This window comes from Podarcis tiliguerta (assembly GCF_965153285.1).
Source record: "Podarcis tiliguerta genome assembly, chromosome: 8".
NCBI lineage: Eukaryota > Metazoa > Chordata > Lepidosauria > Squamata > Lacertidae > Podarcis > Podarcis tiliguerta.
In genome coordinates, this window is record NC_139541.1 from 29478583 (window position 1) to 29494203 (window position 15621).

Sequence of the window (15621 nt, forward strand, 5' to 3'; positions counted from 1 at the left end):
GGCTGTATAATGAAAAGGTTTGGGAAGTTGGCATTGAACAACACTAAAAATGTTTATGAAACCTTTTAAGAAAGTTCCAGCTCAAGTGCCCCATTTCCAGAAAGGGAAACAGGAAGCTTTCCATTCCCAATGCATGACTTTCCAAGCATGAAGTGAGCTAAAGGCACAAAAGCAAAAGCCCTGCAAACCGTGAAGTGCAGCGTGTTCATTAACCTCTACATGATAATCCTTTCGTAGCTGCATATTAACTAGTTACATATTCATAATCATTTACATTATTTAGAAGACCTTCTATGAAAATTTCCAGGCGATATCCATTAGCTACAATGTTAAAGGTTACTCAAGATAGTCTGCTTAATGTTTCCAGGAAGCTTTTTTTAATTAGTAAATATGTAAATTGGAAGCATATGCTTTTTTTTGCTTTTTTTTAGTATTTTTTTTCCTTGGAAGAAAAAATGGGCCATCAGTAGAAAAGCACATGGACATATGCTGTTTTCATCAACCCTTAGCCCCTTAAGACAAAAATCAATAACACCAATCTATTTTAAATTTCATATTCTTCTTTTTGATATTTCCCATAAAGCGATATAGAAGAGCAGTCAGAAGAAAAATATGCAGAAGAATGGTTCATCTAGGTCAGTGACAGATTGGTGGTGGTTCTCCAGACAGGACTCCTTCCCAGTGGAAAAAAAAAAAAGAGGCTGTTTCAGGCTCGTCATCCATACACAGTACAGTGGTGCCCCGCAAGACGAATGCCTCGCAAGACGGAAAACCCGCTAGACGAAAGGGTTTTCCGTTTTGGAGGTGCTTCCCAAAACGAATTTGCTATGGGCTTGCTTCGCAAGACGAAAATGTCTTGCGATTCCTGGGGGTTTTTTTCCCCTCCCAGCCTTTTCCCCAAGCCCCTAAGCCGCTTAACAGCTGTTTGCTAAGCCGCTGAACAGCTGATCTAAGCCGCTTATCAGCTGATCTAAGCCGCTAATAGCCTTTTAGCAGCTAATCCGCTAATCCCTTAAGCCTTTAATAGCCGCTAATAGCCGCTAAACCACTAATAGCGCTAATCCGCTAATGGGCTTGCTTCGCAAGACGAAAAAAACCGCAAGACGAAGAGACTCGCGGAACGGATTCTTTTCGTCTTGTGAGGCACCACTGCACAGTCTAATTACGTACACATTTTCTGTGATGCATATCCCACTGAATTCAGTAGGGCCTACTCCTAGATAAGTATTCATAGGACTGCAGCTTTGAGCATATTTAGTGCCTTAACACTATCACTACTATCACTCTCAAGTATGTACATAAAGAGCAAATTAAAAAGCAATGGGTAAAGTACATAGCAAAAAGCAGGGAGCAGCTACCATCGAAGAAAATGGCAGCTACATTTCTGCTCAACCCATCAGCTATCATGGTAGCATGGACACAATAATAAATTATATTCTGACTGGCAGGGTTCCTCCCTCCTGTAAAATGGCTCATGAAGCCACACTTGCTGAAATGTATGAAGCGATTTATTTGATTTTTTTAATTCTACCTTTTCCTGAGGATTCAAGCACAGATTGCCTTAAAGGAGGAACATGAATCCAGGAGTCAGCACCCAAGAGTCCAGCCTGGTCTGTGACATACTTAAACTGAAATAGTGAAATAGTGTTATACACATAGCCAGGGTTATTTGGTGGGGTGGGTATAGAAAAGCATTTAGAACTCCTGAGACAATTAGTGACCTCCAATTATCATGGTGTGCATGATCATAAAATACCTAACCAGAACTTCAAATGAAATTTGTGATTGAGTCCCAAATAAATCTCAACTAGTTTAACAGCTTGTTTTGCGGGTAAAAGTTCAGTTTGGTGCCCAATGTCATATCCTTTGCTTGTAGGACAGCCTGCTTGAGAATGATGTAATGGTTTTCAAACCATAGTTTTACCTAATGGTACAAGATCAAGTAGCTATTCAGAAATAGTAGTTAATGCTCAAGCATTGTGTTTGCAACAGAACCTGACTTATGTCTCCTCTTGGTATAAATGATATACAGTGGTACGTCTGTTTTCGAACAGCTTAGTTCCAGAACAACTTGGAACCTGAATGCTGCAAACCCAGAAGTAGGTGTTCCGGTTTTCGAACTTTGCCCCGGAAGTTGAACGTGCTCCTGTGATTCCATTTTTACTGTTGTGCAGCTCATTTGAGTCCCCACCATTGTAATTTAAGCCTTCCATCTCTGATTGCAGTGTTCTGAGGTGATATTTGGTACTTTTGTTTTTGCTGTTTTTTGCATTTTTGTTTGTATGGCTTTTTCATTTTTGTGACTGTGGCTTGTTTTTCGTTTTATGACTATCATCAGTGAGGGTAAGAAAAAAAATTAATTTTTAATTTTATCATCTACAATACTGTTATTTATTTTAACAGTGACTATTGCTTTCATTTTATGGATCAATGGTCTTGTTAGATAGTAAAATTCATGTTAAATTGCTGTTTTAGGGGTTGTTTTTAAAAGTCTGGAACGTATTAATCCATTTGGCATTATTTTCTATGGGAAACTGCGCCTTGGTTTTGGAACGCTTTGGTTTTGGAACGGACTTCCGGAACGGATTAAGTTTGAGAACCAAGGTACCATTGTATGTGCTTGCAAACATGAGATTATAGTGCTATATTTGAATACTGACATCTTTAAATAAAATGTAGATTACTGTATTTACGAATACCTGATGCGTCATCAATTCTAATGCACACCTAAATTTTCAAAACCTTGAAACCAAAAAGTATTTGCTGACAAATCTAATGTGCACCCTAATTTCTGTGATGTAATTTGGCCAAAAAAGGTGTGAATTACATTCAAGTAAATACGGAATTAACTACACACACAGTAAACCTAGCATTATCCAGCACTAAACCAGAGGTAGCCACTGTGGTGCCGTCCAGATGTTTTTTGGACTACAACTCCCATAAGCCCTGACCACCAGCCATACTATTAAAACAGAATACTGTACATGTTGATATGCATTTGAATGTGCAAATGAAACAAAGCCAGATAAGCATTTCTGCTCTGGGCCAACAAATAATATAATGAAATATAATTGTCCCTTCAGGTGTTGATTCAGAACAATATTCTTGCCTATACAGCAACTGCATCTAGAGTTTTAAACATATCACTCTCTTTTTATCTATATTAATGCTGTTTAGGGGCCACAAGGGGGCACCATCATGTGAATCACCACCAATATATGTAAGCAATTGCCCAGGTTCTGTGTAACAACCACAATTTATCATCCAACTGCCCATGCTTTAATGCAGTTTCAGTTCTTCAAATTCAAACTTTCCACATAACGAAAACAAGGTGGGTGGAGTGGAATAAACCATACCAATTATACTTTCAGGGGGAAATGATAAATGTATCCTTTTATAACTTGCAGCTTTAGAAGTTAGAGTTGGAATTTATCAAGTTCTATCCACTGAATTCAATGGGATATACTCCCAAGTAACTGTAGGCAGAATCTCAACTTTAAATTTGAAATTAACCCAAAAGAACATAGAATTTGATGCAGGTAAGTCAAGACTGAAAGGCTATTCGATTTCTACTTCAACAATGAAATCAACTTTTTATTTTATCATTTCTACATAAGGGGAACTCACACCAGTGTTTGAAACTCCCATTGTTCTAGGTGCATTTTGTGACTGGGAATTCCATTACCACAAGCAGTTTCTGAGCTCTGGGTGCACTACTGCACCTAAGATTTCAGTTTAAAACTGCAGAGTGGAAGTAAAGAAGGACCTTTTTCTGCCTCCCCACTTTCAGCTACTCTCTGAAGACCCTCTTAAGAATATTAGGGGGGTAGGCAGGGGAAGGACTCATCCATGTGAAAATGAACATAATATTTTAGCTGACGTTCATTCATTTTCAGGTTTGTATTCTTGTTTTAAAGAAGTGCACCTAGACATTCTGCTGTTGCGCCCATAACCTAGGTTTAAGGTGTCATTTAGCTCCTCGCTTTCATATCTCAGTTTCTAACACTGACTCACATGCATATGTCTCATTTAAAAAAGAACTATATTCCCTGTGCTGGACTTTTCTTGAATGAATAAACGTTATTCCTTAATTACAAGTCATAATCAACCTTCATAGAAACTTTTTTAAACATACATTGGCAATGTTATCTTAGGATAGTAGAATGTCCCAAACGAAGCCATGTGTCAGGAGAGAAGTACTTTGATCTGCTTCCCTGGATCAGCTGCTACTTAATAAAACCATGGGACGTTTTTAATATTGGCTAAAACAAAAAAGGATATGCAAAACATCAATAGATTTTAGGGGTGCACATTCAGAGGATGACCTCCAAACCATCCTAATTTTATTCACAGCTTATGAAAAGCTTGGCCTATCACTCAACATCCAAAAAACCAAAGTGTGCTGCACCAACAAGCACAAAGCAACCCCTCTGCAGCAACACAAATCCAACTCAATGGTGTAACACTGGAAAGTGTTGATCACTTCTCCTACCTGGGCAGTTATCTTCCCACAAGGACCAACATTGATGTCGAAATCCAGCATCGCCTGAGCTCTGTCCTTGAGGATCAGGACATTCACAGGGAAACCAAAATGCTTGTTTACAAAGCTATTGTACTACCAACCTTACTGTATGCTTGTGAAACATGGACTACATTAAAATGCCATCTCCAATTCCTCGAAAAATTCCATCAACAGTGCTTCCGGAAAAAAATACATATCACTTGGGAAGACAGGCAAACTAATGCCAGTATACTGGAAGAAGCAAAGATCACCAGTGTCGAAGCAATGATTCTTCAACATCAACTTTGTTGGACTGGTCATGTTGTTCGGATGCCTGATAATCGTCTTCCAAAGCAACCACTCTATTCTGAACTTAAAAATGGAAAGTGTAATGCTGGTGGTCAACAAAAGAGGTTTAAAGACTCTCTCAAGGCAAATCTTTAAATATGTAGTATAAACACCAACAATTGGGAAACACTGGCCTGCGAGTGCTCCAAGTGGAGAACAGCCATTACCAATAGTGTAATGGACTTTGAAGAAGCTCAAAATCAGGATGAAAGGGGAAAACGTACTAAGAGGAAGGCATGTTTGGCAAACCCTCACCATGATTAACTCCTTTCTGAAAACATATGACTCCACTGTGGAAGGATGTGTGGATTCAGAACTGGCCTCCACAGTCACTTATGTTAAGTGTTAAGACCGCATTCATGGAAGACAATCTTACTTGGCTATGAGTGACTGCCAAAGAAGAAGAAGGTATGCAGTTAAAATTGCACGTGACACTATCCTAGAAAGAGGGCTATTTCTGTATAAATTCTGAAATGATAAATATTGTACATTCATGGTGAATTTCAACCCTGGTTTTGGTGAGAAGATGTGTATCATATATTCAACCCCCTAACTTATTTCTGAATGTTCAGTTTGCTTTGTTTGCTCAATCTGTATTTTATTTTTGAAATGTTAGTATGCTGCTTGGAGCAACTAGAAAAGCTGTAAATCAATGTTTTGGGTTCAAAATAAAGAGTTTAAAACATGAAACTGAACCAACATTATTACAGCATTTATACACAGGGATATCAGTCTGCAAACAAAATTTCTGAGAAACTAAGATATGCAGGTCAAACTAAGCATATTTGCTCAAAAGTAAGCCCCAGTGTGTGTAATGGAACCTATTTCCCTAGAAAGAGCTAATAGAATTGCAACTTTAATGGCTTTCTGGAAAGCTTGATCTAACTGTAAGTCTGACAACAACTTTTCCTAAGGCCTGCAGCAAAGCACAAGCATTCAGAATAAACTTCCTCATCTATAAAATGGGAAGAAGTAGTTTAGAAGTATTATGTACCATTAGAAAAGTTACCTAATTATGAGTAAATAGCACAACTTGAGGCACTCAAGAATGTGATTACAATTCCTTAAATTTCATGTGTATGGGAATGTTGGAGTCCAACTACAGGATACCTCTTGTACAGGTGAAGAAAGTAAATGTGGTGTTAACACAAAGTATAAAATACACTGAAATACCAATTATTGTCCATTAGGAGTACTGAGAATTGATATATCTTCAGTATAAACATTTTTAACACCTGACACCATCCCTTGGTTCTTGCTGAAGTGCTGGATTTGTATATGGGCTATATCACCTCATACAGCCAGAGGGGGCTTACATGACACCCATCTATCATAGAAAACAAGGCTAATTTAGCACACTTCTTCATGTAATGAATCATTTGTGTACTCAAGAATATTCAGCCTGCAAGCCCCTGCCAGCTGTATAAAGTGGTATTGCCTAGATGTAATTACTTCAGGGAAAACTGGACCTAAAGCAAAGCATGTTAAAGAGCTAAGATTTGACATTCTGGCCACCAAAATAGTACAAAATGATAAACTCCAGCTACTATGTGCAACATGATGATAATAAGTTGAAATAGTATATACAGCATACCAGAAACACCCACATATAGATAAGTTGTTCTCAGGTGGGTCAAATATTTGACCCTGGTAATGGCTATGTTACAGGCTGCAACCCAGTCATGTGCATGGAACTGTCCATGTTCACATAAGGGCTTTTGACTTTAATGGTTGTTCTAGGCCAGTGCTGTTTAATATATACATTTCGAAGGGACTCAAATGTTTAGAGCCCTTGTCTACCAAGATAGAAAACTATAATCTATCACACTTATACTGAGCAGGATGCCTCGTTTTATTTGGTGATAAACTGAGATATACAGCTCAACTCCATGCTAATCATTATTTTGACTAACATACTATAGTGCTTATCTATGTATCTCCAAACCTGGTGTGTATGTTCCATCACACTCTCATACATAAAAGTCCACCTACCACCCAAACAGATGTTTTGTTGGAAATGTGTTTATTAGAATAATCTTGTGCTGGTTTACCAATACAGAGGCACTGGATTGCTTCCAGTTGTTTCTCTGCAGGACATCCTTACCTGCCCGACACCCAATACTGTATTGCATATGATGGCAGATGACCATGGCTTGTAAGGAACAGTCTCATAGGTTGAATTGGGAACTGTGCCAAGCCAAATAAATTATTAAGCCCACAGGCTGGTGGTTTGCAATGCTGCTTTAAATCTGATGCTTTCATTCTCATATGCTGGGTAGCTAATGTGGTACCCTCCGACTATTGTTGGATTACAACTTGCAACAGTCCTGACCATGCTGCCTGGGCCTGATGTACATTATACTTCAACGACGTCTGGTGGACGCCGCATTGCTACCTCTGCCATATGTCCTGAAGAAGGGGAGACTGCTGTGCACTTTTTTTGAATAAACTGCAGTTTTCCATCATGTCCGAACTCTGAAAACTGTGAGTTAAGCTAAGATAATTTTTGGACATAACACTAAACTACAGCATTTTGCATTTGAACCAATACAAGTCTTGGATTTATGCATTCTGTCCTCCAAGAGCAGCTGGAAGGATCAGCTTTTAAACTAACCAGATTTCCTATAGTCAGCTGAAATGATAGGATTTAAGAATGATTTATAATCTTGGTTTGTTCACCAACCATAGTTTATACTAACCAAAGTTCCATGAGTTCAAACATAATGGAGACTCTTATTAGTTTAAAAGCAAATGCTTCTGATCTCTTCCTCACAGCCTGCCAGAGAGGGAGCAGGTGAGTCAAGGCCAGCTAACACACAAAATGCTGAACTGCAGTTTGAACATAATGCTAAACTGGGCCCATGGTTAGCTTACAAACTAGTATCTAAAAGTACAATTGGATCCTTATCTGTGAAAACAATTAGGATACACCACAATTTATCTCATCTGGATGTAAATAGAAGGTGCAGTTTATTCAAAATGAAAGTGAAAACGTTCAGTCTATTACCCTGACATGCACAAGAGGGGGATTGACTGAGTGAGTTCAAGGCTTACCACAGCTTGTTTTTGTAACTATTGTTATTATTCATTCATTTCCAAATAGCAAACGGATAAAATATATCTACACTATTTACAGAAACAAAACAAATAAAACTGAATCAAAATACATTAAAGAAACAGAAAGAAGTACAGATTGGGTCACCCGACAACAAGGGCATAAAAACAGTAAATCATTTTCATAAGGCGACTTGCTGAAATAATGAAGTCTGAAGTTCATGCCTAAAACAAATTACAGCTGGTGCCAGATTTGATTGCACTGGGTAGAGTTCCCTAACCCTAGCGCTACCACACTAAATTCATGCGTTCTTGTTGATGGTCTGACATGCCAGGCACCTCCAGATGTTCCTTGGTAGCATATCACAAAGATCAGGGAAGTGCATAGAGACTAAGGCAGCCTTTTATGTACATAGGCTCCAGGTTGTTTAGGGGTTTATATTCTAACAATGTACTGGCAGCTCTCTCAACACAGGTGTTATATGTTATCAGTTCCCCAATGCACAACAGCAACCAGACTGCAGCTTCCAAACCAGTCTCAAGGGCAATGGCAAACTGGTTTATTTTATATATGAAGTGAGTCTGCAGCTCTTACTTCAGTAAATAGACTTAAGTACTGGGCTGTGAAAGATTCAAAATCCTGAAGAGAACTAATATATTTTGTGAAATTCTCCTTTTTTTTTTTTTAAATCCCTTTAAAATCCCTTTTAAAAACAGCACTGAAAAATGTAAAGCTACACATATTGATGACAAAGAAAAGCTTTCTGACCTATAAAACAGCCTTTTCCTCTAGCTCCTCAATGGACAATCTTGGGGAAAATGCAGTATGTGTAAGTCACCAGTAGTTTAACAAACATGAAGATTCACAGATCCATGTCCTTGACCTTACATTTTTCATATGCAAACAAGTGAACTTGATGTTCCAAGAAGACAAACTATTCTCCCAAGTTTCTCTCTGCAAAAACATAAGAAACTTTTTAAAAGTACAAGTACTCTCAGGTAAATGTCATTACTAGATGTTCTCTGATAATGTATTTCTGTCTCTGAGCTGAACAGTGAAAATTAAATAGAACAGCTGTACCTAACTATCCTCTCTACAAATTATCACCAGATTTTTCCAATAGGTAAGCAGTCCTTTTAATAAACATTTGAAGCTGCTGAACACCACAAGCTCAACGGTAAGACATTGCAACCCATCCTAAGACTGGAATCAGTCCCATTCTGTTAGAAGGGACAAATAATATACCAGCTTCCTCAATGGCTGTGCTGGTGGAAGCTGTAGTCCAAAACATCTGGAGGGCACCAGGCTGGGGAAGCTGCCATGGGGGGTGGGGAATTCACACTGTATATGCATAAAACTGCTGTCCAGTCTGCAATCTGCTACATTGGGTAGATGCCTTAAAGCAGCAATCCTTCCATATGCAGGCTGCCTACTAGCCTTAACAAGTTACAAAAGTATCCCCAAGACCATAGTTCATTTGAGTTAACACCACAGCAGTTAATTTTAGTGGAACGCTTCTTCTGAACCAATAACCTACTCTTATTTTTGCTCCCTCTGGTTTCTTTTCAAATAATGGTGTCTCACATGCGTGTTAATCACTTGATTATTGCAGCAACCTAAGTTAGTAGTTTGTATGTGTGAAGAAGAGCCATGTGATATCCAGTTCTACTGACAGCCCCTCAGGCATTCTGCTTTTTACTGAAATCCATTCATACTTTCTTCAAGTCATGAAATGATTAAGAGGCATCACTTCCAGGCATGGGGGTAGGATGGGGTAGGTTCACTCTTGAGTTTTGGATCAAATTTAATTTGACTCTGTGCCTCTATATACGGACTCAACATTTTGGAGAAAACTGTGCATGTTTGCTACATATTATGGAACTTATTTACACAACAGATTGTAATGACCTGAAAACAGCCCAGATGGTACAGCAGTAAGCATATGGGGAACCTTTCCTTAAGTGATTCTGAAGTGATTTGATTTAAAAGAAATAAAGCACAAAAATAGCATATTAGTGATTTTTAGTTTGGATAGAACTCCAGTGAAAAGTTAGACCGTTTATGCCTATAACTGAATGTCAAGGGGTCATGATAAATGAATGAACCTTCCCATAAACATAGGACAGATTTCTTTTTCAGGTGCTAGATTTTTTTATTATTAGAAAAAGGTGAAAAAGCTGGTGAATCCTTTTGTTTTCCCCCTTTATCTATTTTAAAAGATTTATACCTTGCCTTTCAATATAAATTAATCCCCAAAGCAGCTTATAAAAGATTATACAACTCAATACATAGCTATTAACCCATCTTGATGGTGGGACAGCTAAAAGCGACACAGAGAGAACAGAAGGTTAAAGACTTCCCCAAGCTCTTTGGCATTCCTGCCACTGCCTGTAGCAAGCCAAGGGCAAATGCACCTCGCCAAGAAGTGAGGGCATTACGTATCACTTGGGAGTGGGCTTCTCACACAGAGCAGATGGAAAAGTGACCCCTGGAGTCAGGTGCTGGATTGTCAATGGATATGCCAGTGGAAACCTCTTCTCAGCTCTCTGGGATTCTTGCTACTCTTGTCTAATTAACACCTATTTCATGTAACAACTTGTAGCCATTTTGAGCATTGTGATGCCACCACAACTATAGCTTACTATTGTTTAATATTGTTAATGCTAACATTTTAAACTGTAACAGAACAAAATAACCCCAACTATATCAGATGTCTATGATTAAACATAGCAGAAGGGGGTCTCTTCACCCTTACTTGTACAGTGCTGGGAACAAGAATCTATCCTCTTGCAAGACAAATAAAATGTAAAATTTTCCCAAAGTTATCAGTGCAATACAAAACCAAAACCAAAAAAGTCATATTTTCACCCCATCCAAAGTGTCTTAAAAGCATCTCACAGGGATGGATAACTAACGTATTATGCTCACCTCACTAGGGGTTGTGGGCAGGAAAATAGAATGTAATAGCACTGCAACAAGAGATGCTAAAGGTAAAGGTAAAGGTACCCCTGCCCGTACGGGCCAGTCTTGCCAGACTCTAGGGTTGTGCGTTCATCTCACTCTATAGGCCGGGAGCCAGCGCTGTCCGCAGACATTTCCGGGTCACGTGGCCAGTGTGACAAGCTGCATCTGGCGAGCCAGCGCAGCACATGGAACGCCGTTTACCTTCCCGCTAGTAAGCAGTCCCTATTTATCTACTTGCACCAGGGGGTGCTTTCGAACTGCTAGGTTGGCAGGCGCTGGGACCGAGCGACGGGAGCGCACCCCGCCGCGGGGATTCGAACCGCCGACCTTTCGATCGGCAAGTCCTAGGTGCTGAGGCTTTTACCCACAGCGCCACCCGCGTCCCTGTATTATGCTCACCTCACTAGGGGTTGTGGGCAGGAAAATAGAATGTAATAGCACTGCAACAAGAGATGCTAAGCCATCTGCAAATGCTGCTTTTTCTATTATTTCTGCTGCATTCTCCCACACTAGCTGACCTGGTGTTTGTCTATACAGTAGTCCTGCACAACATGTAAAGGGATTCAAAGATCTGTAATATATAGGGGGCTCCTCTGCTCCACTTAAGTTATTTTTCAGTGTTTGTGCAAGCATATGTTGAAAGTACAAACAAAAAAACAGCCGCCCTATGATGGGTGAGCCAAGTCCTATTCCTCTAAAAACAATTAGTTTCCAGTGTAAACCACACTTTCTACAGAAATGGCCAGTCATGCGGAGGCCCAGTTGATGTTGCTTATCCCATATGAAAGAGGTGAAAAGATGATATGAACCAAGCCTGCAAATGACTGATGATCATGTGGATGGTTCAGTGCACAGTCAAGGTTGTGCAATGGAGTGAAGCTGCTTGCACCACTTCACCGCCACACTGTACCACAGCAACTTCTCCCACTGAATGTATGAACCATGGTAATGTCTTCCAAAGTAAAGTGGTGTGCTTTTTCTGCCTTGTTCCCCATGTGGTAGTCCTATCATACCCTCACAGCATGTTGTATGTGATTTCCTGATAGCCAGAATAAGCACAGGACTTCCAATCTGTCCAGCCTGAAGACAACCATTGGTCAGTTTATCCCCATCATCCAGCTCTGTTTTACTCCTAGAGTAACATGTGAGATAGGCAACAATATATTGCTATGTCCTCACTTTCAAACAGGAACACTCCTGTTCAGGGTTCCAGTCAGCCAGCCATATCACTCCCACAGAGTCCCTGGCTTAGTCCCTTCACCAACTACATTCTTTCTGCAGCACTCCTGTAGGGCTCAGGACCCTAGTTATGTCACCCCCTTGCATGCAGAGCTGGCAGCCCCTCACCCTTTCTCGAACACCCTCCTTTGTAGAGTGTTCCCTCAGTCACCTCTCCTCTCCCCTCTCCTTGGGATTCCTCTGGGCAGCCGCAGCTGCCACCCCTGGTCTCTGAGCTGCCCCCCCCCCATGCCCCAAAGAGAGGTGCTTTCTCACACTGCCCCACAGAGACCTGGGAAGCACCCCCTGGCCAGCTCCAGAAGCACCATTCACCCGCAGAGCTTGTAGCCAGGGCTGCTGCAACAAACAGCTGTGCAACCCTTTGGGAGGCAGAGATGCGAGAGGGCATCAGAGGAGGGAGGGAAGGAAAGAAGAACAGAAGCCAGTGTTGCCCCAGGGTGCCACAGCAAACTGGTTGAAAACCACTGCCCTAACCCATTCTGTGGCCCCCTTTGTGTTTCTCTTTCCAAACTGACACTCAAAAGTTCTGTAGCTACTGAACATGCTCAACTCTCATAAACAAACCACATACTTGGAATTAAGTTTTACCAATTTATGTGGACTCACTTCCAAATAAATGTGTCATTGCAACTTTCAAGAGGCTAAATAGTATGCTTCGATGTCTTTTTTCTTTTTAGTATGTAGCACTATTTCAGCTCTAGTGGTTGCAGTCAAGAACTGAATGCAGGCCAAGTGAGAAAGTGAGTGCACCCAGCACAGAAACCAAACACTACTATTCCTCTGGAGACTTGTTTTTAAAAAGTTTTAATCACAGGCCAAAAACTTTTGTGGGCTTATCTACAACTCTGGCCTATTAAGAAGCCAGTCCTCTGAAGTTCAACGGAACTTACTCCCAAGTAAAGTTTGCATTTTAGCCTACAACTCAATGCACAGTTGCCTGGACATAAGCCCCACCTGAAGCACCGTGATTTGTATCCAATGTGAGTTCTACTCAGAATAGACCCATTGGAAGTACAGTGGTACCTCGGGTTAAGTACTTAATTTGTTCCGGAGGCCTGTTTTTAACCTGAAACTGTTCTTAACCTGAAGCACCACTTTAGCTAATGGGGCGGGCCTCCTACTGCTGCCACGCCGCCGGAGCACGATTTCTGTTTTCATCCTGAAGCAAAGTTCTTAACCTGAAGCACTATTTCTGGGTTAGCGGAGTCTGTAACCTGAAGCGTATGTAATCCAAGGTACCACTGTAATGGATATGACATAACTTTTGGTGGTGTCATGAGACAGTATTTTCTGAGGCTGCTCCCAGATTCCCTCCCAAAAGATGTTAGATTGGTTCTGTCTTTGCAATCCTTCTCAGCAGCAGGCTAAGACCTTGTTCAGACAGGCCTTCAAAAACTAAGATGCTGATCACTGGACTGCTGAACAAGGCAAACTGTACTTTAATTACTGGTTTTAAATGTGTTGTGTATTTTATCTATTGTTTTTTACTAGTTTTTTTTTAAGCGAGCTTGCTTATCACTTTGTACTGTATTTTATAATGTTGTTTTTAAACGTTGGAAGTCACCTTGAATTCCGACTTAGGGAGACGAGAGACAACGCAGTGTCCAACTAGGGCCAGTGAGAGACCAGAGTTCAAATCCCCAACTCAGCCATGAAGCTCCCTGGGTGACCTTGGAGCAAGCCCTACCTGGGACTACCCTGTTTAGGGAAGCTTTTAATGTTTGATGGATTACTGTATTTTAATATTCTGTCTGAAGCCGTTCATAATAATAATAATAATAATAATTAGGGGCCAGGCACTGCCTTTCAGCCTAACCTACTTGACAGGGCGGTTGTTGTTGTTGGAATTAAATGAGGAGTGGGTAGAATTAGGTATGCCACTTTCAAGAAAGAAGAAGGATGTAACTGTAGTAAAATATATAAGTAAATATACATTAAAACAGTATTGTAAGAATAGCAATAACCACCACGTTACTTTCAAGGGGTCTAAGCCAAGTAGAACCAACACTGGGTACCATCCAGATGAACTTATTTCCAAGTAGGAAAGGTTAAAATTGCACTGTCAACTCACACTACGTTTTTTTTTTGGGGGGGGGGATTACCAATAATTGCACTGTTTAAAGCACGCTCTCTCTCTCTCAGACACACACACACACACACATACAGAGGAAAGTCCATCATACACACATACATGGGGAAGTGGAAAGGAAACCCTCTGCAAAACAAACCCTCCACATGGCGCTGCCATGACACAGGCAGCGTGCCTGACACACCCCCTGACGGGGTCCCCTTCCGCTCCCCTGCCAGCCGACCCTTGCAGGCCGCGGCCCCCTCCCCCATACCAGCAGCAATACCCCACAACCTACCCCCACCCATACTTCACGAGGCGCCCCCGACCAGGCCTGAGGCGCCGGGCCTGGCGTCATAACACCCCCTTGCCCTCCTCACAGCCACGCGGCTCCCCACCAGGAGGGCGCCTTCCGTCCCTCGCCCCCTCCCCTCCCCAGGCCCACCTTCCCCGCCCCCAGTTTACCTTTCCATGCTCGTCCCGCAGGCGGCCCAGCTGGGCGGCGCTGAGCGGCGGGGCTCGGCCGGCCGCCTCCATGGACCTAACGGGGCCCCGGGGGTGTGAGTGTCGGTGCCTGCGCGTGGCGTGAGCGGGGGGGCGGGGAGCCTTGATGAGGGGCGAAAACTAACGGCCGCTCGGGAGGCTTTAGGCCTCTGCCTGCCTCTTACTTCTCTCTCTCTCTCTTATGAGGGGAGGGGGTTTTGTTTTTGGTCCTGCGTATGTGTTTCTCTCTCCTCAATATATATATTGAGAATATATATGTAGATAGATATATATTCTCCTCAGCAAGGCGAATGAGTCCTATAGAAATGTTTGTGGAGGGCGAAGCGCCGGCTCCGGAGTCGCATCCGCCGCGCGGGGCCCGCCGAAGCCGCCTGGGCCCAGTCAGGAGCCGCTGCTGCTGCTGCCGACGACGACGGGCGAAACATCTCACACTCGCATGCTGGGCCGCGCCGGCGCCGCTTCCTCAGCCGGGGCCCAGGGGTAAGTCGGAGTAGCGGGTGCTGTCGCCGCGCCGCCGGGGATGGAGCGTCGCCCTCGCCCCCAGCCTCTGGTGGACTCGGGACCGCAGGAGGAGGAAGAGGAGGAGAAAGCGGCGGTTGAGGCCCGTTCCTCGCGCCTGCCTGGCCGTGGCTGTGCAGCTCTCTGGGTAGCCGCCGCCGCCGCCGGGAGGAGGCGAGGAAAGGGGAGGAGGCAGCGGCGGGAGGAGGAGGAGGAGCTGCCGCCGCCAGTTTCCCTCACAGCTTCTCTCGGACGCGCCGCAGGATCAGGCCCGGCTGCCTTACCTGAAGGCTGCTGTCCTAAACCCGCTTACCTGAGGGGAATAAGTGCCTTTGGCTTCAATAGGACTGACATCGTCTCTCACACATATATTTATTAAATTTTATATTTTATATTTCCAAAGAAGCATCTTACAAACTTTTTAAAATATCCAGTGACTTCCCT

The 15621-nt window shown here is 42.3% G+C and overlaps 1 protein-coding gene and 1 long non-coding RNA gene across 4 annotated transcripts in view; both read right to left on the reverse strand.

The window, feature by feature from the left end:
* Positions 1–15352, reverse strand: part of URI1 (URI1 prefoldin like chaperone) — a 46076-nt gene extending 30724 nt beyond the window's left edge. Inside the window, exon 1 of one of the 3 annotated variants that reach the window (XM_083451911.1) lies at positions 14641–15352. In XM_083451911.1, coding sequence (XP_083308037.1) covers positions 14641–14712 — 72 coding nt within the window. In that variant the 5' untranslated portion in view covers positions 14713–15352. Of the gene's footprint in view, positions 1–14485; positions 14603–14640 lie in introns of those variants that run through there. The other 2 variants (XM_083451913.1, XM_083451912.1) reach the window with 2 other exon arrangements.
* LOC310682794 lies at positions 2288–14475 on the reverse strand. The gene is made up of 2 exons (XR_014514164.1): positions 11268–14475; positions 2288–10832 (listed from the first exon to the last, which is right to left on the reverse strand). It is a non-coding gene; the product is annotated as an uncharacterized lncRNA (long non-coding RNA).
* Positions 15353–15621: the final 269 nt, after the last annotated feature.